General features: G+C 46.2%; 1 protein-coding gene and 2 pseudogenes across 2 annotated transcripts; 2 read left to right on the forward strand and 1 right to left on the reverse strand.

The window, feature by feature from the left end:
• Positions 1 to 1,322: 1,322 nt before the first annotated feature.
• Positions 1,323 to 5,493, reverse strand: Zfp764 (zinc finger protein 764). 2 transcript variants are annotated; one of them, XM_063286674.1, is made up of 3 exons: positions 5,081 to 5,210; positions 4,812 to 4,950; positions 1,323 to 4,307 (listed from the first exon to the last, which is right to left on the reverse strand). In XM_063286674.1, the coding sequence occupies exons 2-3, from the start codon at positions 4,834 to 4,836 to the stop codon at positions 3,220 to 3,222; spliced, it is 1,113 nt and encodes a 370-aa protein (XP_063142744.1). In that variant the 5' UTR covers positions 4,837 to 4,950; positions 5,081 to 5,210; the 3' UTR covers positions 1,323 to 3,219. The 2 variants fall into 2 exon arrangements, with proteins under 2 accessions (XP_063142744.1, NP_001395739.1); NM_001408810.1 differs by having other exon boundaries at positions 1,326 to 4,307; positions 4,812 to 4,925; positions 5,081 to 5,493.
• Positions 5,494 to 5,709: 216 nt separating this feature from the next.
• Positions 5,710 to 10,206, forward strand: LOC103695040 (eukaryotic translation initiation factor 1 pseudogene; annotated as a pseudogene).
• A 3,189-nt stretch (positions 10,207 to 13,395) lies between these two features.
• Positions 13,396 to 21,226, forward strand: Odc1-ps5 (ornithine decarboxylase 1, pseudogene 5; annotated as a pseudogene).
• Positions 21,227 to 21,878: the final 652 nt, after the last annotated feature.

A 21,878-nucleotide genomic window follows, 5' to 3' on the forward strand; every position in this document is an offset into this window, starting at 1 on the left:
GTGGAAGTGTAAGCTGAATAAATGTCTCCCCAATTTGCTTCTTGGTTGTGTGCAGGAATACAAACCCTGACTACGACAAGTGGGAACTTAGGCTATTTAATGGCAGGTGTACTTATCTGGATGGAGACTCTTTGATCCATGAGAAGTAGATCTGAGTGGGTTTCCTGTAGCTTATAAGTTTATAAAAGAGATAAATTTGTTAACAACCTGAACATTCTTAAAGATGAGCCTAGGGAAGACAGAAGTTTTCGTGGAGCAGAAGGGTTTTTTCCTTCTCTCTAGGAGACTGAATATATTGCATTTAAAAATCAAAGGAAATGAAAACCATGAGCTTGTGGATATAGTTGATCATACAGTGTTAGCAAGAGAGAAACCTTAAGTCCATAGTTAAGACAACCAAAGACCCTTGTATTTGAGCATGATGGCTGATTGTGTAGAGTCAGCAGGAGAGCACCTCATCTTAAGGCAGTCAAGGGAATCTTAAAATTTGAACTTGTGATTATACAGTTAGATCGTATAGTGGAATGTTTTATTAGAGTTAGGCTAACTTATAAAAACTATACTGATTAATGTTAGGACAATGGTGTAGCAAGGGGAGGAAATAATGAAGCATTTAGTCTCTGGAAACTGAGTTTAGATAAGGAAGTAACCTTATCTCTGTAACCTTTTTTTCTCCCTAATCTAGTGTTGGGGGCTAAAATGGTAGAAGAAAAGGGGGTGGAAAAGGTGGGAAGAAAGAAGAACCCACAAAGTATCCAAATCCAGCTGGAGTGATGCCCAACATGAGTCCAGGCTGAATGGGAAATCTGATCCCAAATGCTGAAGGGAAACTGGTACAGGACTAAGGGGTGGATATTTTTCTTTCCCCATTCCAACAAAAACTTTATTGGGACTGCCATGACTGGTTTCTCCCCAGAATAATCCCAGATTTGCTCCCAGAGAAGGTCTTTTGTTTTTTTCTTTTTCTTCTTCCTATAATTCATTTGGAAAAAGTTTGAGGGAATGAATATGCAATTGGAAAAACTGTGGGTGGAATGGAGGGCCTGAGAAACAAAAACTTGGTGGAAATGGAAAACAAAATGTGTGTCTCTACACTTTTATTTCTGAAAGTCTTGCCTACTTAGAAAAAAATTGAGGATGGAAATGAAAGCCCTTGGGAGTTGAGGAGTACCAGAAAAGGAATCACAAAAAGGCTTGATCCCAGTGACTGCTCAGGAGAGCAGGAGTCTCTCCCAGGAAGAACACGGGAAAGAAACAGTGCTGGAGGGCAGTGGGGGTCAGAGTAAATCTTGAAATGGGAGAGGACAATCAAATGAAACATCCCATTTTAAAGAAAGTTTTAATCCCCAACCAACTGCACCACCAGAGTGGGAGGGGGTTGGCCCAGGGTTACAAGATCACTGTGAGTTGTCCCAGTAGTCATACAACATGTCTCCTAATGGTGTGGAACAAGGCTTTGCTGTGATAGGATGTCGTCCTATAGAAATGATAATCTAAGACAGTTTAAAGAAGCCATTTCCCCCCCAAAGGGGATGCATATGCCATATGCAAATTCTAAATAACTGGGCTATTCAAAACAGAATGATTCCCCAAGCTTGGAAGGTACTGGTGACAGCTGTACCAGAGGTTGGCCCATGGTGGCAAAAGTTAACCTGGTGGAGGGAAGAAGCTTCGAATACTGAACAGCGAAACAAAGCACAAGGAATGCATACAGGAAAAGGCCAGTTGCTAGTTGAAGGGCAGTACTCTCATAATAAAAACAGATTAAGTTTAATGATGCTACTAGAGAACAATGTCACTTAGCAGCTGGACGAGCTCGGGATAAAGTTGAGCCTGAGAAAAGGTCCACCCTTTTTACAAAGATTATACAAGGCTCTGCAGAAGCCTTCACTGATGTTTTTCCTCCCAAAGATTATTCTCAGCTGTGAACAAAGCCCTATCAGACCCTGAATTGAGGCAGCTGTTGATAGAGACCTTAGCATAAAGGCACGGCAGCACCTATGGAGGAGAGGAAAAAGGGTACAACCAATATTGGTTCTAACATGTCACATGCTAACATCAAATCAAGGTATAGCCAGAGGTCTCCAATATCAAACTGCCCAGTGTGTTAACTGAAGGAAATTCAGTCATTTGCAGAGAGACTGTGATGCAGCCACTAAAGATCTCAGCTCTCAAAATGCTTGGTGCTTTAACTGTGGGGAACATTCTCATTTACAACAAGAGTGTGAACCAGGCTTCTCTAAGGGCAATGGTTTTCCTAAATATAAACCAGAAAGGAGGCCTCGGCATCTAGGGTTGTGCAGGCGATGTGTCAGGGTTTGCCACTGGACCAGTGAGTGTAGGCAAAGAGAGACATTCAAGGTCATTTCTTAGCATCAGGAAACAGCCTTGGGGCCTGGCTTGAGGTGCCCCAGGAAAAATGATGAGCTGTTTTCCCCGTCAGCCAAGGAGGAACATGCAGACCCCAAATCTCAACTAAGCAGTGCAGGTCTAATGCAGGCTGCAGCTGGCAGTGCTGCTCTAGAGCTGGCCACAGATAAACCTCTGACTCTACCCCTGACACCAACTGACAAGTGCTAGAATCAAGCACGTGCCAGCCCAGCCAGTATAGACAGCACTGAGAATGGAACCTAGAACTTTTCTCTCTCTGCTTGGTTGAATATTTTGGGTTGTTTTTTAAAAGGGGACCTAGAAACTTGGGCCTTTGGCACGTGTGAGAGATTCTTTGATTTTTAAACCTTAATTAATCTCACTTGGTATTAATCTTTAGATAGAGTCTCAGGTGACCCAAGCTGTTCTCAATCCTGATCTTCTGTCTCTACCTCCCCAGTGAGGGGATCATAGGCAGGCACCACCACACCAGGCTCCTGACCAGTAACTCAATCCCTGAAAACTCAGCTGGCTCAATTCACAGAGCCATCGACGTTAGCCTCTGCATTAAAGAGGCCATGGCTTCAATAAGGCTCTCTTCAAACTCAAGCCTCTCAATACTTCTGAGCCGGGAAACTTCTCATACAGAGTTCTAGTGGGGTTTCCCACCCCAGCCCAATAGACTCAGGATCCAGGTGTGGGCAGATGCATCTGGTAACCACCTAGAAGATTGTATCCTGTTCCCAGGACCAGCACTTGCTAGAACGCCTGTGACTTCTGGAGGATGCTATAGGTTCAGGCCTCTGGGCTTCACACAGTGTACACATTTCACCCTCTATGTCGGCACGTTTAGGACCATGCCCCACACTCCTGGAAGATCTCTGGGTAAAGCTGGAAGCCCACAGGTGGGTCCGGGTCCTCTTGGCCAGTGCCCAGGGCTACAGATAACTGACTGGCTTTTCTGTCCCTGTGACCTTTAGCTCCTGGCCGATGGACCCATTGATGCTTCGTCATAGCTGACTTCGTGGGAAAGCCTCTGCCACACTGAGGGCAGGGGTAAGGACGCTCGCCGCTGTGGGTCCGCCTGTGGGCTGCCATGTCAGAGCCCTGGCGAAAGCAGCGTCCACAGTCAGGGCATGAATAAGGCTTTTCACCCGTATGGGTGCGCATATGGCACCGAAGATATGCGGCACGGGCAAAGGCTCTGCCACAGTGTGTGCAACTAAACGGGGTCATGCCGCTGTGCACCACCCGCTGATGCTCACTGAGCCCAGAGCTCTGGCTGAAGCAGCGTCCACAATCAGCGCAACAGTAAGGCTTCTCCCCAGTGTGGACTCGGAGATGGGTAATGAGGCCAGATCGATGCGTGAAGGCCCGCCCACAGTCAGGGCAACAATGAGGCCGTTCCCCTCTGTGAATGGCCCGGTGCGTACTCAGGGAAGAAGGCCAGCTGAAGGATTTGTTGCAGTCAGGGCAACGGAATGGCTTTTCACCTGTGTGAGTGTACATGTGCGCCACCAATGTGGACCGCTGGGTAAAACTCTTCCCACAGTCAGGGCAACAATGAGGCCGTTCTCTTCTGTGAATGGCTCGGTGCATGCTCAGGGAAGAAGCCCGGCCAAAACACTTGTTACACTCTGAGCATTGAAACGGCTTTTCACCTGTGTGAGTGTACAGGTGCTCCACCAGTTTGGACTGTCGGGTAAAACTCTTCCCACACACATGGCACCCATGACGCTGATCTGCTTTTAGGACAGTGTCGTGCAAAGGAACAGTGGGCTGACCCTGTTGAGGGTCCTTGGACAGCAGCTCCAGGTAGCTCGGAGAAGCAGCAAAGGAGGGGCATGGCTCCTTCGGCCCAGCTTCTGTAGAAAACGTCCTCTGAATTGCTTCAGTCTCTTCCCTTGGTTTCCTCCTTTTCTCCTCTTGTCTGCAATCTGCTGGGAGACCATGAAAAAGCTCAGACTCCGACTTATACTGCTCCTTTATTCCCACAGCCCCACATGGGGACAGATAGGGCACAGGAGGGGAGAGGCCACAGCATCTGAGCACGTATGGTGCATGGATGTCAGATGCAGCATAAAGAAAGGCTTCTGTGTGGTCCCCATTTCCACGTGCAGTGGGCTAAGCACTTGTCAAAGGTGGACAGCAAGACCTGAAGGAGCCTCCGGAAGAGAGCCACAGTGGTGGCAGAGGAGGAGTGGGAATGCGGGGCTACAACCCATACAGCCTATTGACCCAGTAGATATGAGGTGAGAGCACTGGGCAGGAACAATCACAGCCCTTTTCTAGATGAATCCAAGGGCCAGCTATCATGGGTTTGGCCGAGAAACAGGAAAATAGGGCAGAAACTACGGGGCAGTAAGTGCAGTCCCTAGAAGACACCACACACAGGCTGGCAACACAGAAGTTCCCCCAAGCTGGAGTACCCAGTCCTTCACCTGAGTGGACTTCAGTCTTGCACATGGCCACTTCTGGATCCTGGGCACGGGGTCCCCACAGTTCGGTCTCTTCCTCCACCCAGCAGATGAGCGCTGGTTTGGCGCCTCGGATTCCTGGAGGGAAAGATCGCAAACCCCACTAGTCGGGGACGACGGACCACTTGGTCAGTACCGCCCAAGGCCTGACCCGTGCCCAGGGCCCTCTGCTGCACTGCAGGACCCACAGTGTAAAGCACAGCGCTACTCTAGGTGACCAGGAAGGTTCTCACCGAAAGAGCCCAGAAGACCGTAGGTCTCGCGCATCACCTCCCGGTACAGGGCTCTCTCCGCCGGCTGCAGACACCTCCACTCCTCCGAAGAGAAGTACACGGCTACGTCTGAGAAGCTCACAGTCCCGGGCTTATAGAACTCAGGCTGTGCCGAGGCCCTTCCAGGGGTAATCCGCTGCGCCATGGCAACTCCCCGCCTAGACCCCCGAGTCAGCCCAGAGCCCTCAGCGTCGCCTGCCCGGACCCAGGTTGCCGCGGCCAGGTACGAGGACTGAGAAGGGACAGAAACCAGGTCCGTGAGCACCCTAAAGTAGGTAAAAATTGAAAACTCATAGAAGCAGGTACAGCAGCAAGACTTGGCGATGAACTCATAAAAATCGTAACAGTACTTGTGTATATGCGTGTGCGTGTGTGTGTTGGGGTGAGCTGTCTTAAGCACTATGCTTCCTATGGGGTCCCGCCCAAGGTTTACGTCACCGGATTTCCTGGGTCATTGTTTTCTAGCCCTCATCCAAAATGGCTAAAATGTCTACAACTGCCAGTCTAAGAGCAAGTCCAGAGTAGACACGCCTATGTGGGCGGGGACTCCGTGTGTGTGCGTAAGAATGAGGTTAAGGAGTGGTACAGATTCTGGACCTTCAGAGCCCTCTCAAGTTGAGCTAGGTGAAAGCAGTCTGTGAATTTTGGGTTTGGGATAGAATCCGAGAAAACTCATTTCAGAGACAGAAGCTTTAAAATGAAAGCCTTATTTTCTGTGTGCGCGTATGTGGGTGGCCAGTTTGGGAGCTGAACTGCATCCCAGAGGGGAGATTGTACATTTTCATAGGACAAGAACACACAGCAAGGGGATTTGGGTGGGCTGTTGCATTAATCAGTTATATTTTGAACAATGGGTTAAACAAGGAAGTTAACTTTGGTGACTGGACCTCATCAGGGTCACCTTGTTTCAGGATCCTTGATTCAGCTTTTGTGGTCAGGTCTCCTGGACTGGCCTCAAATATAGAAAAAGGGAACCAAGGGTTGGGCAAACAGCACATTTACGACTTGTGAGCCTTAATTTAGACCAAGGGATAACAGGAACTTCCCTCTTTATGTCCTTCCCTGGATAACAAACAAACATGAAACACCTGAAGTCGCAGGGTCTGGTTAGTTCCAGCCTCGGAACCTGAACTCAGTTTTCACCCTGTGAGCAAGATGGAGGTTGTTGCTGCAATTGCTGGACTCAGGAAACTGTCTCCTACCAGTAACAGGTATTTAGTGTTTTCCTTTTGGTCAGCGTATTATGGAGCCACCGAAAGCCTATGGAGGGAAGACCATTCATAAGCTAGAAGATGGGGGTGGAGAGATGGCTCAGAGGTTAAGAGCACTGACTGCTCTTCCAGAGGTCCTGAGTTCAAATCCCGGCAACCACATGGTGGCTCACAACCAACTGTAGTGGGATCTGGTGCCCTCTTCTGGTGTGTCTGAAGACAGCTACAGTGTACTTATATAGAATAAATAAGTCTTTGGGAAAAAAATAAGCTAGAAAATGAAGCAGTTGTTTCCACCAGTTTGGTCTACATCTCTCAAACTAGTTAAGGAATGCTGCTCCTGACACAGCTCAGAGATCACAGAGCTGTTCTTTGATCAGCCAGGACACCTGGGACATTCTCGACCTAAACTTCTAAAACTGTACATCTGCCCTTTTAAAGTTTCCGTTGGATGATCAGATGTTATTCTGATAGGTCTGCCGTCAGCATCTTTGGCCAGCTGTACATCTGTCTGACAGAGTATTGATAACCAGAACACACACAGAACTCTATTCCACCGATTCTTGCTGTCAAGGTTCTTTCTTTCTTTTTCTTTCTTTCTCTCTTTCTTTTTCTTCCTTCCTTCCTTTCTTTTTTTCTTTCCTTGTTTCTTTCCGTGTGTGTGTGTGTATGTTGTGTATTTTTCTCCAGACATATTTTCTTTGAATAGCCCAGATATCCTGAAACTTCCTATGTAGACCAGGCCTCGCTCAAACTCACAGAGATCCTCCTGCCTCTGCCTCCCTAATGCTGGGATTAAAAGGTTGCACCACCATGCCTTTAGCTATATTTTGTTGAAAGAGGAAACAATCCAAATGTCCTTCAATTTAAAAGTGACGAATAGAAATGTGATACATATACACTGTGGAACACCATTCTGCTGTATAAAGAAAAATGGAGGGGTTGGGGATTTAGCTCAGTAGTAGAGCGCTTACCTAGGAACCGCAAGGCCCTGGGTTCGGTCCCCAGCTCTGAAAAAAAGAACCAAAAAAAAAAAAAAATGGAATTTGCAGGTTGAGATGGCTATTCTTGTCACTTTGACTATATATGGAATGAGCTACAATCCAGACATGGAGGGCAGAGCTGTGATCCAGGTCCGAGGCTGGAAGACCTTTAGTCCAGCTCTGGAGGCACACCTCTTATCTTGGCCACACCTCCTGCTGGAGGCCTACATGACGGCAATGGGAAAAGGAAGGGTTCCTTCTTTGCCTTCTTGTACTTACACTGATCTCAGCTAAACAAGAATAGTTTATTGAACACACAACCTAACACCGAATGTTCAGGACCACAAAAAGGACTCACAAGCCTAATTGGTGTGCTACTCTGCTCTCAGAATAGGAAAAATCAGGTTCAAAGTTTTGAGGCCACCCCAGTCACTCTGAGCTGCAGTGGAGGACTCAGCTGCCTCCCTCTCTCGTTTCCCAATGATCCCCCACTCCCACCCCTGCCTGTCTTCTCCTGCAGCCTCCTCCTGCAGGTGGTTTCCACTGAAGAAAAGGAATTGTACCGTATGTCCGTTATCCAGAACCACACCTTTTGACCCCTTTGTTGATGCAAGTAAGGGTGATGACCTGCTTCCTGCTGGCACTGAGGATTATATCCATAAAAGAATTCAACGGAGAAATGGCAGGAAGACCCTTACCACTCCCTGTCCAGGGGATCACTGATGATTACGATAAAAAGAAACTAGTGAAGGCATTTAAGAAGAAATCTGCCTGCAACGGTACTGTAATTGAGCATCCAGAATATGGAAAAGTATTTCAGCTACAGGGTGACCAGCACAAGAACATATGCCAGTTCCTGACAGAGACTGGACAGGCTAAGGAGGATCAGATGAAGGTTCATGGGTTTTAAGTGCTTGTGGCTCACAAGTTTAAAAACCTCACAGCTTGTATAATGTAATCATTTGGGTCCCCTTTTAACTTGGGCAAGTATAACTTGTTCATGCAATAAACTGAAAAGAGACATTAAAAGTTTAAAGGGCAAGGAGGGGAGTAGTTGGTTTACTAGGCAAAGTATTATCAGCTAATATTTAAACTGATTGGCCCTGGGTAAGGTTAGGGGATTGGTGGATGGGAGGTGAACACGGGAATTTCAGAACATTGAGATAACAGAGCATACATGGGTATTATAATAACAACTTTTTGGCTTACTAGTAGCAGTCTTCAGTGTCAGCCACAAAAATTATAGTGAGCTCACAAGTAGGTGCAGGAAGGGATGCCCTGGTGCAGTGGTCAGCTCTGACTCAAGATATTTTAGACATAACGGTTCATATTGACCTTTGATTTGATGGGTCCTCTGTAAAGCTTTGTGGGATTTCTTAAGATTAGCAAACGTCAGGGTTGGAGAGAAGGCTCAGCGGTTACAAGCTCTGACTGCTATTCTGAGGGTCCTAGAGGGGAGGTAGAAAGTGCAGTCCATGAGATAGTGCACTATGGTACTAAGGAGCTTAATGAGTTTACTAATTCATACCAGCAGAAGTCTGGGGAATGTGTGGGAATGGATCTTAAGGGTGTGGGATAATGGAATGGAATAACAGAGGAACACAACTAGATCAGGCTGAGTTTACTGACATGGACCCTCAGAGTGGAGATTCTAAGTTTAATATGGAAGCTTGCACAGTTAAAAGAGGTGTCAGACGTTTGATTGATTGGTTGGCTGAAGTGTTTATCAGAGGACAGCCTACTGAAAAGGAGTTGGAGATGCCTGATATTCCCTGGTTTCGTGTTGATGAAGGGATTTTAAGGCTCAGGGAAACTATAGCCTTAACTGCACCTATAGCCTCACGGATGTTCCCTATGATCAGTTGACTGAGGAAAAGAGAACTAGGACCTGGGTTACCAATGGTTCTGCAGGCTATGCAGGCACCACCCAGAAGTGGACAGCTGCAATATTACAACCCCGTGTTGGGACAACCCTGGTGAAGGGAAATCTTCACAGAGGGTAGAACTTTGGTAGCACACGTGGTAGTACAGTTTGTTTGAAAGAAGAAGTAACCAGATGAACGATTGTTCACTGACTCATGGGCTGTAGCCAGTGGATTGACTGAATGGTCAGAGACTTGGAAAGATCATGACTGGAAAATTGATGAGAAAGACATCTGGGGAAGAAGTGTGTGGATCGATCTCTCCAAATGGGCAAAGGATGTGAAGATATCTGTGTCCCATGTAAATGTTCCCCAAAAGGTGACTTTAGCTGAGGAGAAATTAAGAGATAAAGTAGACCGGATGACCTGTTCTGTGGACAGTCAGTTTTTCCTCGAGCTGTTCCTGCCATTGCCCAATGGACACATGAACAACGTGGCCATGGTGGCAGAGATGGGGGTTATGCATGGGCTCAACAACATGAATTTCCACTCACCAAGGCTGACCTGGCTACAGCTGCTGCTGCTGAATGCCGTGTCGGCTAACAGAAGAAACCAACACTGAGTCCCAGATATGACACCATTCCCCAAGGTTACCAATCAGCAACCTAGTGGCAGCTTGACTATGGTGGACTGATGTCTGTATGCAGGTGAGGGCAGGCACAAAATAAGGCAAGGCCTGTGACTGGGCAGTGAAAAAGTAAGGCAGGCACAGAATTTTGGAGAGAGGAGAGAGAAGGAAAGAAGAGAACCAAGATGGAGGCAGAGAAGGACGACCCAGTTCTGTGTGGCTTTGAGTGGCCACAGGTATGAATATTTCTCTATGAATAGTTCATAAGAGATGGATTTTTATAGGACAATTTGTCTTATTTAGGTGGGCAGTTTATATCAATATCAATTGGTTGTGAGTTTATTGTGTGGATATTTTGTGGAGTGAGAATTTACCGATAATAAATCTGATTGATAAACTACAAGCTTATTGAGTTTTGATTTTAATGGGTTACTGGGAGTTGTGACTAAAACCGTGGGGGTGGGGAGGGCGAATGCAGGGAATATGAGCCGAGCCCACAGCAGAGAGCCTCGAGAGATGGCCGCTGATGGGGCTGGTCATTTAGGCTGGGAGACTGCCGAGGGGACCAGAGAGTAGCCAGTGGTAGTGTGAGATAGAAAGTAGGAACTTAGTGAGTCAGGTGGAGACGATTTGAAAACTCTGGGCCAGAGAGTCTGCCAAGTGTGGTTGGCCAAATGAGACCACTGACGCAATGTGGCCTGCCAGTCCCAGCACTAGCGTGAGATGGAGTTCCCATTTTGATTCTTTACCCTACAGACTACATTGGACCACTTCCTCCATGGAAAGGGCAATGTTTTGTGCTTGCCAGAGTAGGTCCGTATTCTGGTTATGGGTTTGGCTTTCCTGCCTGTGATGCTTCTGCTGAAACTAGCATCTGTTAAAGTGGAAATTTCTGGTTTCTTTGGAGACTCAGTTGTGTCGTGTGATGTTTTTCTGAAAACTGTCTTATGAGAGGATGCTTTTGCTGAAGAAGACACGGGGGAGGATGTTTTGTTGAGAATGGACACATGATGTTTTCTGGAGGCAGGCTGGGAAAAGGGCATGTGATATTTTGCTAGAGCAGACACTTGAGAGAACACTTGATGTTTGGAAATGGTATCAACATAACCCAACAGACAGTGAATGACGCTCTGTGGTATTGGTGTGCCTTGCCACTCTTTGTCGGTCATCATTGGGTTTTAGTGATGCTGGTTTTTGCTGACGATGCTGTGAGGTATTCGGTCACTTTGACAGTCTTTGCTCGTCATTGTTTGTCATGACTTCATGAGAGAAACACACCAGCGAACTCCTGATGGTGTTCCAGAGGCTTCAGCATTGGGTAGAGCTTTGTGGTTTCTTCTGGATCGAACTGCTGTTGCTGACTCATGAATGGTGTTTGTGAGTGGATGGAACTGCTGCTGATTTGTGTGAACTGAACCGCTGACAACCTGACGATGCAGATTGGATTCAGTCCAAGGCACTTTTTTCTAAGCAGGTCCACACACTTCTATGCCTTACTAACCTTTCCTTTCCATTACCTCTGGTGGGTGGTGGGCTAGAAGGGAGGTTAAAGCATTTATGTACACTATTAAAGTAAGGTTTTGAAACATGTAAGCTTTCAATCTGTGGACCTACAGAATGCCTTGTCATCATGGTATTATCATGGTATTACATACGGTATTGCTTTTGACCAAGGAACTCATTTCATAGCCAGAGAAGTGCGACAGCGGGCCCACAATCATGGAATCCACCATCTGAAGCAGCTGGCCCGATAGATAGAATGGCCTTTTGAAGACACAGTTACAGCAACAATTAGATGGCAGCCACATGGGGGGCTGGGCAGGGTTCTTCAGAATGCAATATATGCTTTAATCAGTGTCTGATATATGGTAGTTTCTCCTGTAGCCAGGATCTATGAGTCCAGGAATCAAGGGATGGAAAAGGGAATAGTTCCACTTACTTTCTCTCCTAGTGACCCACTAGGAAAATTTTTGCTTCCTGTCCTCACAACCCTAAGTTCTGCTGGCCCAGAAATTTTGGTTTGAGATCAGGGAGTGCTGCTGTCAGGAACCACAACAAACATTCCATTGAACTGGAAGCTCAGACTCCCCCTGATTATTTGGGGTTTCTAATGCCCTTAAACCAATAGACTGAGAGAGGAATAATAGTGTTAGGAGGGTGAGAGAGCCAGATTACCATGGGGAAATTGGATTGTCTCCCCACAATGGAGGTAAGAAGGATTAGGTCTGGAGCGCAGGGGATCCTTTAGGCATCCAGGGCATCTCTTAGTGCTACCAGGCCCTGTGATTAAAGTCAATGGAAATGACATCAGTCTAATCCAAGCAGAATGACAAAGGGCACAGATGCATCAGGACTGAAGCTATGGGTCACACCTCCAGGAAAAGAGTCAAGACCTGCTGAGGTGCTGGTAGAGGGTAGAGGAGATACAGAAAGGGTAGTAGAGGAAGGTAGTTATAAACACCAGCTAAGGCTGCATTATTAGTTACAGGCATGAGGATTGTAATGCCATGAGTGCTTCTGTTTTATTTTTTTGTTGAGAATGAATTTGTACAGATATCTGTGTTTTCTTTACCAGTAGTAATCATATTTAAGTTTGAGCTATTAAATGATGTAAAGGACATTGACCTTTTCTATATCTACAGTGCCCTTGCAGTTGTACAGGGTTAGTTTTATCATGTTATTTATGACCTGGTTATTGTTTTCGTTTGGACAAGAGATATGATTTGTGTCAAGGGGTGGATTGTGGTGGCTCTTCTCATTGTCAACTTGATCTGAGAAGTGGAGAGCACACCTGTGACCCAGTTCCTGAGGCTGGAGGACACAGGCTATCGATCTCGATCCTGAGGCTGGAGGACAAACACCTTTAGTCCAGATCTTGAGGCAAACCTTTAATCTGAGTCACACCTTCTGCTGGAGGTCTACATGAGGACGGTGAGAAAAGAAAGGGTTTGCACTTTGAAGTGAAAACTTAACAGTTCTTCAGAAAGTCTGTTGTGGTGGATGGTGTTGTCCCGGGACCAACATGTGAAGGAACATTTCACTGGAATTGACAGAGTTGAAAGGATGTTTTGCTAAAGCAAGCATGTGAAAGGACACATGAAGAAGGATTCTTCCATAACTACAGGCATTTATTGGTCTGTCTTACAGACATTGTGTAGCTGAGCTCCATTTGTCAGGATGCCATAGAGATCAATGCACCAAAAAACTTCTGGTGGTTTCTGCTTCTTGCAGCTTCCATGGACTCAGGATGATTGGCAGAGTGATGTCAGCCGAGACAGACTCACATGCGAAGGCAAGTCCTGTGGAGGACACTTAAGGGAGTATATATAGGATCCAACAGACTGTGAGAGGACCCGGGCTTGCTTACATAGCTAAATGCTTCTTGGTCTTACATCAACTAAGAACCAGAAAAACAAATGTCACTGAGGTTCCTACCTCCAAATCATCAGGTATGAGCATGTAACCTGGAGTAACTTCATTAACCAGGAAAGTAAAAAGGGACCATGGCTGGGGTTGGGGAGCAGTAGACAGGGGGTAGCAGGGTACAGTGGGGAAGGGCAGATGTGGGTGGGGGTGGGGCTCTAATTAGACAGGAGAGAGGGGGATACACACAGAGGAAGGAGGAGTCTGAAAATGTCATAAGAATTCATCTATTAAATATTAACTTAAAGATACCTAGGATACAGGGAAGTCTGTGTCTATATGTGCACACAAAGGGTTTGAATGAAACTTTCCCGGGTGGGCTAACTATGCTCCTCCAGAGAGCCATGGACCATCTAACAAAAAAACCCAACACCAGGCTGAGAAGCCCTCCTGTGAGTTGTTGAACAGGAGTGACCCAGAGACTCCCAAAAAACAGTATAGGCTAATGCTTCTGCCCTTGCTCGCCCCCTAGAGGTGAAAGGTAAGTCCCTATTTCTGAAGACACCATGCACTTCAAACAAAGGATCCAGGGACCCAAGCTGGATCTGACCTGAACCCTTCTTCCCTGAAGACTACCAGAAGGCACCATGCAAACTTATACAGGAAGGAAGCAACTAATAGTCCTTTCTGCCCAGGAATGACTTCTGTAAACCACAGCAATGACCGGCAGGCCCAATAACCCCAAAGGAGCAGTAGTAGCACACATTAGGCAGTAACCAACACTTCGCTAATTGCATGTAGGTCTACTCAACAAGAGAGGAATCATGCCTGACCCTGGCAACCTAGCCAGCCATCCAGGACTAGTGCAGACATGGATGTGGGAGGAGAGTGTCACTTTACCAAACCAGCATAATTCCTAGCTGCATTCTAAGTACTTGTGTTTAATACCCACAGATAATGTGATTCTCACCCCTCATGTAGGAAAACCGCTCCTGGCAGCAGATAGAGACCATTACAAAAAAACAATAACCAATCAAAATGCAGAGTGGTGGAACCCAGTCCCAGTGGATTCATCTACAACACAGTTCCTGTACCTGAGGGTCAAGGAACATTGAGGAAGGCAGCATGGCAGGAAGAGAGTCAGTGCCAGAGTAACAGGGCATTTAGTTGAGATTGAATATCCTAGAAATGTCAGAGAAGTTAAACTCATGAAGTCTCGCCAATATGACAGCTTAAACGTGACAGTTCGTAAGGATGACACCAATAGACACACTAACATAGAAAGGGGAAGGCTCGGCCAGTCCCTCAGCCAGCAGCTCCGCGCCACCTCGGGTCGGGGTCATGGCAGGCTCGAGAGCCATGAGCAGCTTTACCAAGGAAGAGTTTGAACGCCACATCCTTGATGAAGGCTTTACTGCTAAGGACATTCTGGACCAAAAGATCAATGAAGTTTCTTCCTCTGACGATAAGGATGCTGTCTATGCTGTGGACCTCGGAGACATTCTAAAGTAGCATCTGAGGTGGCTAAAAGCTCTTCCCTGTGTGACTCCCTTTTACACAGTCAAGTGTAATGACAGCAGAGCCACAGTAAGCGCCCTGCCTGCCATTGGAACAGGATTGACTGTGCAAGCAAGACTGAAATACAGTTGGGGCGGGGGCTTGGGGTGCCTGCAGAGAGGTTTACCTATGCAAATCCTTGTAAACAAGTGTCTCAGATCAAGTATGCTGCCAGTAATGGAGTCCACATGATGACTTTTTTTTTTTTTTTGGTTCTTTTTTTTTTTTTTTTTTTCGGAGCTGGGGACCGAACCCAGGGCCTTGCGCTTCCTAGGTAAGCGCTCTACCATACAGGATGACTTTTGACAGTGAGATTGAATTGACGAAAGTCACCAGAGCACATCCAGAGGCAAAGTTGGTTTTGCGGATTGCCACTGACGGTTCCAAAGCAGTTTGTCACCTCAGGGTTAAGTTTGGTGCGACACTCAAAACCAGCAGGCTTCTCATGGGACAGGCAAAAGAGCTAAATATTGACGTCATTGGCATCTGCTTCCATGTGGACAATAGATGTACTGACCCTGAGACCTTCCCGCAGGCAGTGTCAGACGCCTGCTGTGTCTTTGTTGGTGTCAGCATATATCTGCTTGATAATGGCGGTGGCTCTCCTGGATCTGAGATACAAAGTTTAAATTTGAAGGGATCACAGTGTCATCCGCCCAGCCCTGGACAGGTGCTTCCCACCAGACCCTGGCGTGAGAATCATAGCTGAGCCAGGCAGATACTATTTCATGTCAGCTTTCACCCTTGCAGTCAACATCATTGCCAAAAGTACCCTGTGGCAGGAGCGGCCCAGCTCTGACAATGAAGATGAGTCAATGAGCAAACCTTCATGTATTGTGTGAATGGTGGAGTGCAAGCATCATTTAACTGCGTTCCTTATGATCATGCACATGTGAACAGAGAGAGAAGTATGAGAAGTATTACTCATCCAGCATCTGGGGACCAACCTGTGATGGCCTTCATCAGATCATAGAGCCCTGTAACCTGCCTGAAATGCATGTGGGTGATTGGATGCTGTTTGAGAACATGGGTGCATACACTGTTGCTGCGGCTTCTATCTTCAATGGGTTCCAGAGGCCAAACATCTACTATGTAATGTCACGGTGGCAACTCATGAAGCAGATTCAGAGTCAGGGCTTCCCAACAGAAGTGGAGGAGCAGGATGTTGGCACTCTGCCCATGCTTGTGCCCAGGAGAGTGAGATGGACCGTCACCCTGCAGCCTGTGCTTCTGCCAGTATCAATGTGCAGATGCCATTCTTGTAGCTCTTTCCTGCAAGTTTAGCTTGAGTTAAAGCATTTGGGGGAACCATTTAACTTAATCACTGCTAGTTTGGAATCTCTCTGTAAGAGTAGGGTTGGCGGGGTTGGGGATTTAGCTCAGCAGTAGAACACTTGCCTAGCAAGTGCAAGGCCCTGGGTTCGGTCCCCAGCTCTGAAAAAAAGAAAAAAAAAAAAAAGAGTAGGGTTGGCACCAATGCAGTATGAAAGGCTAGGAGATGGGGGGGGGTGTTACTGGGTTTCGATGGAAACTTTGAATATTTTATATGGATTTTTATTCACTTTTCAGACCTGATACTAACGAGGGCCCCTCGGCTGCTGAGCAAGCATTTGTAGCTTGTACATGGGCAGAATGGGCCAAAAGCCTAGGTTGTGACCCATTTTGAAAATGAAGTATCTTGAAATAATTGGGCATCGGGGAATGTTTGCAAATATCCCTTAAAGAAGGCACAAACTTCTGCACAGGCTGCTGTGTCACAGCAGGAGTCTAGCCCAGCACAGCAGAGAGGAGAAGCAGATGGCACAAGGCTGAGCCCTCTCTGTACAACATCAGGTTGCCTAGCCCACCCCAAGTGTTTTCAGCTGGCTGTGAACTTGGTGTCCAGAGTCTGTTAGGGAACGTCATCTGCCTAGTGACCTGTTGGCCTGGCCACTTCTTAGGAGGGCATCTGAGGCTCCTTGAACCTTGCCTGCAGAACCCCTGACTGTCCCCTCAACCTTTGATTTCACCTGCATCACCACCTAGTAACAGTTGGAAGCATGATACAGCATTTGACAGCCAACTTCCTACAATAAATTCAACAACAGCAAGAAAGGAGGAGGAGGAGGAGGAGGAGAAAGAGGAGAAAAAGAAAGAAAGAAAGAAAGAAAGAAAGAAAGAAAGAAAGAAAGAAAGAAAGGGAGGAAGGAAGAAAGAAAGAAAGAGGAATGCCCACGAGGACCCAAGCCTAGATAAAGGACTGTGGGCAGCTAAGGAGTGCTGAGAGGTAACATAGTCTTTTCCACAGAAGAGCACACTGATTGGTTTTCTAATACCAATGAATCCTGAAACGCACACAAGTAACATTATACAGATCAAACAGAGGTATTTAGAATATATAAAATATAATATGTATTGTTTATATATACATATTCCTAATATATTTGTATAGATAGGTAGGTAAGTGGATAGGCAGATAGACAGACAGACAGTCACAGACATAACAACAGTTGAAGAAAATATGGCAGCCTTGTGAAGGTGACACATACCTTTAGTCCTAACACTCGGGGGCAGAGGTAAGCATGCTAATGTCATATAGGTCAAGCTCTAGCTAGAGGTCTCTGATATCAAAACGCCTATTTCTTCAATTGCGGGAAGTACAGTCATTCCCAAAGAGACTGTGACCAATCCACTCAAAGTCTCAGCTTTCAAAATGCTTGGTGCTTTAACTGTGGGGAACATGCTCATTTACAACAAAAGTGTGAACCAGGCTTCTCTAAGGGCAATGGTTTTCCTAAATATAAACCAGAAAGGAGGCCTAGGCAGTGTGCAGGCGATAAGTTAGGGTTTACCACTGGACCAGTGAGTGTAGGCGAAGAGAGATATTCAGGGTCATTTCTTAGCATCGGGAAACAGCCTTGGGGCCTGGCTTGAGGTCCCCCAGGAAAAATGATGAGCTGTTTTCCCCGTCAGCCAAGGAGGAACATGTAGACCCCAAATCTCAACTAAGCAGTGCAGGTCTAATGCAGGCGACAGCTGGCAGTGTTGCTCTAGAGCTGGCCACAGATAAACGTCTGACTCTACCCCCAAATTCAATGTTATAAGATATCCCTTTGCCCTCGGGGACAGTGGGGATGGTCTTGGGAAGGAGTGGATTGATTCCCCAAGGACTCATTGTCATCCAGGAATTATAGATGAAGATCTCAAGTGAGAAACTAAAATTATGTAAAAAGAGATGCAGTTTAACATGGGCGGTAGGACTGCTCAGCTGCTGCTGTGTTCCCTACATCAAGGGCAAAGCTGCTCCAGTGGAAAGAGCAGGAGAGGTCTCCTGAAAGCCTTGGCCACTGACCTGAAAAGTGCTCACTTCATTGATAATTCCCCAATACACACACCACAATTAATGGCTTCAGACAGAGTGTGGGAACTGTAGTGACAATGTTGGCATTTTGGTTTCTTTAAAAGACACAGAAATAGTATAATAAAGTGTTCTCATTTAACCCCGAGTGTGGGATATGGAGATGCTTCAGGTGTCCCCAGCAGCTGACCATGATTTGCCCTGTGCGCTAGCAGGGGGCTGATTTTACCAGATGTAGATACTGGCTTCAATTGTGTGTGATTTGGAGTTCTTGGGACTTTTTGGAGGGTATATAAATAAACCCTGAAAGTGTTGGCTGTTGGTTGGTTTTTGGTTGTTGTTGGTCAAGATTTGTTAAGTAGTCATGTACAAAGGAGAAAGAACAAGAAGAAATTAGATATCCTGATGGTGAAGATCAAATTTTCCCCAAGGAAGTTGACACCTCTAATCAGCAGGAAGTAGTTTACCAATAATGTCACCCCCTTTCTGACCCATTGCTTTATTCAGTGATCTCGTTCCTTTCCCCTCTATCCTTTTTTTCCCTCTTATCTAGAGTTATAGGATTGAAAGGGAGGAAGAAAAGAGGGGCGAAAGGGTGGAAGAAAGAACTCACAAACTAGCCAAAAGCAGTTTCACTGGTCTTCTAGGCCTAACCCCTCTAAAGTAGACAAGGAAGGAGTACATGATTCTTGAGCTGATGGGAAGGTCTCAGCTGTATCGAAAACAATACCGAGGAATCCAGTATCTTATTCTTATCTTGTTTTTCTCTTGCTTATTTTGTTTGTGACATGAGGGTTTCAAGGCCTATGCATGAGCCTTACCCTCAGCACTTGCTTCCGACGCCCACCAGGTCTCCCTAAATAGTCCCAGTTGTCTGTGAACCCCTACATCACATATCCAAATGCTGCGGTAACAGCCACGAGTCCTTGTGCTCAACAAGAACAACATCATCATCAACGACAACTTATTCTTCATGTCACCCAAGCTGGTGTTGAACTTGCTCTGTAGCAAAGCATGGCCTTGAGAGTCCCTCCTTCACTTCCTGAGAGCTGGAATCACAGGTGTGTCAACCACACCCAATGTCTGAAGTCATTCAGACACGGAACCCAGAGTTTCATGGACACTAGCCAGGTATTTATTGTAGTTGGTATCAGTGTCAAGTCTCCAGGAAGTCTTGCCATGATTGATGTGGAGAGGTGCCCCTAGGTGGGAGCAGCACCTCCTGGTAGGAGCCTGGATAAAAGTATTTCAGAAGGCAGTTGCTCCTCTCACCTTCTGTCCTTTGCTTGACCTCCTTGCTTTTATGTTGATTTGCCCCTCACTGTTCTAATACTGTTAAAGAGACTCCATAACCAGTGTGACTTATAAAACAGATCATTTGATTGGGAGCTGGCTTAGAGTTTCAGAGGTTTGTCCATTATCATCATGGTGAGGAGTGTGGCAGCAGGCAGGTACCAGGCACTGAATCAGTAGCTGAGAGCTTACATTTGATCAGCAGGATGGAGGCAGGGAGAGTGAGACTGGATGTGACTTAGCCTTTGAAACCCCCACCCTCAGTGACAAGCCTCCTCCAGCAAGGCCATGCCTCTAATCCTTTCTAAACTGTCCACCAACCATGAAGCAGACGTTCAAATATCTGAGCCCATGGAGACATCACTCAGACTACAGCTCCACAGTTGTAGCTGCTGCTGCTGCTGCTGCTGCTGCTGCTGCTGCTGCTGCTGCTGCTGCTGGTGATGATGACGATGATGATGACGATGATGACGACGACGATGACGACAGTTTCTGCAAGTGTGCAGTGTTTGGAATTCCTAGAATTTTTCAGAGCGGGCATAAATGCCAGGACCCCAAGGGGTGGAGTTGGTGGTTGTTGGTCCTTTAGGAGGGTTGGTTGTGGTTGTTAATAGTCATGGTCGGAGACAGAGAAGCCTTCCATTACCTGCTGCAGAGGGCTGTCTGGTCTATTTTAATTAGATTTAGTCATTTACTTTATGGGTACTTTGCCTACATGTGTGTGAGTCTACCAAGTGTATGCTTGGTGCCTAAAGAGGTCAGGAGACTACATCAGATCCCCTGGAACTGTAGAGATGATTGTGAACCATCTTATGGGTGGTGGGAATTGACTCTGGGTCTTCTGCAGGAAAAGCAGGCGCTCTTACCTTCTGACCCATCTTGATAGCCCCTGGCCTCACAATCTTGATACTCCTGCCTGGGCCTCTTGAGTGCTGAGTTTAGAAGTGAGTGTTGTCATAGTTGTTGGCTGTCCTTGATCTTAACCTCACGTGTTTTTTTTTCCTATATGAAGTCCACAGCCTTCATCTTTTTATTTAAAGGAAATTCTTCATGGCTTCTGTTTGACAAATGAGTCGCCAGCATCACTACCCTGGGCTTTGGGGCCATTAATCAATAAAATAAATGTTAGCTGCAATCCCATGAAGGTTGATCTGATATCACAGGGGATCTCATGGTCACTCAGGTCTTCTGCAAGAAAAGTGCTTTAACCATTGAGTCCTCTCTCCAGCCCTTTTGATGACTCATTTCCTACAAACCCAGACAGAGGGCATTCAGCAATACACTGCAGAGTTCAGAGTTCAGAGTTCATGAGGCTCCTGGATACAATCCTTGGCACACACATACACAAAATAACAACGATATGATGTTGAGCATAAACTCCAGGTTTCAATTTTAGAATGTGTATAATACAGTGGTAGTGACTACCTGTGTTTCTCAGTGTTTTTGTAAAAAAAACTTCAGACAGAAAATACAAGTTTTAAAATTATAAGTTTAGGTTGTGAAGATGGCTCAGAGGGTAAATATGCTTGCTGTGCAAATCTGATGACCTGAATTTGATATAGAACCTAGCGCAGAGAACTATGAGTCTTTCTTCTACCCTGCAGTTATTAGCCAATGGCCCAAGAGGATGAATGGAACAGGGTGGATGAAGAGGGTTTCAGATGGCCCATGAATACAAACTGTAATAATGGCATACCAGAGCCAGCTTTGGAGGGACAGGTGAACATTACTAAGGTTGAGTCAAGGGCTATATGTAGTGTGTAGGTTTTACTTTTAGCTCCAGGTGAACTGCACTACCAGCCCCCACCCAGTTTTACACACACATGCACACACACACACACACACACACACACACACACACACACACACACACCAGTTAATCTGACTGGGCACTCCTAAACCTCCCCTGCCACCACAGGCACAATCAGATAGTAGAGTGGTCATTGGCCACTCCAACCAAAATCTCACATGGCTGGCTGGCTTTACCTCCTGCTGCTCCTGCCTCCTCCTTCTTCCCCAGTGCCCCAGATTCTCCCTGTGTCATTTTCCTAAGCAACTCTAAGTGTCCCGCCCCATCCTCAGTCATTGGTTGCTGGTATCTTGATCGATCAAGAACCAATTGAGGAACAGGACCTTAGCATCAGAACCATCCCTACAGATTACCTTTTCTGTCCAATAAAACAACAGCCACAAAAAACTCATTTCCCTGGAACAAAACCACAACAATCATGTAAATTACAAAGTATGACACACAAGTAACGTCCAGTCCATCTTGTTTGTCAATTAGATAAAGTACTCTACTATCATTCCTAACAAAGAATTAGGATTCTATTCCTGGATTATGTTTAGATCTTAGCCAGTAACACCATCTGAAAACCATGTCTTTCATTCTATAACCTCTGTCTCAATGTTAAACAACTTGAGTTTGATTATGAGACTATCACCAGTCTTCAACCCTGTCAGAAATCCGAGAACAACTTAAACATTTCCTGGATATAGAGAAATATAGAGAGAAATATATAGAA

This window comes from Rattus norvegicus, chromosome 1 (genome assembly GCF_036323735.1).
Source record: "Rattus norvegicus strain BN/NHsdMcwi chromosome 1, GRCr8, whole genome shotgun sequence".
Classification (NCBI taxonomy): Eukaryota; Metazoa; Chordata; class Mammalia; order Rodentia; family Muridae; genus Rattus; species Rattus norvegicus.

What these genes read in the sequence shown, in the direction of transcription:
- Zfp764 (NM_001408810.1), bottom strand. Translation starts at nt 5,264, where the DNA reads ATGGCGCAGCGGATTACCCCTGGAAGGGCCTCGGCACAGCCTGAGTTC. An exon ending in CGGTCTTCTGGGCTCTTTCG is followed by an intron (nt 4,926 to 5,080) that starts GTGAGAACCTTC and finishes CTTTCCCTCCAG; the next exon opens with GAATCCGAGGCGCCAAACCA. An exon ending in CAAGACTGAAGTCCACTCAG is followed by an intron (nt 4,308 to 4,811) that starts GTGAAGGACTGG and finishes GTCTCCCAGCAG; the next exon opens with ATTGCAGACAAGAGGAGAAA.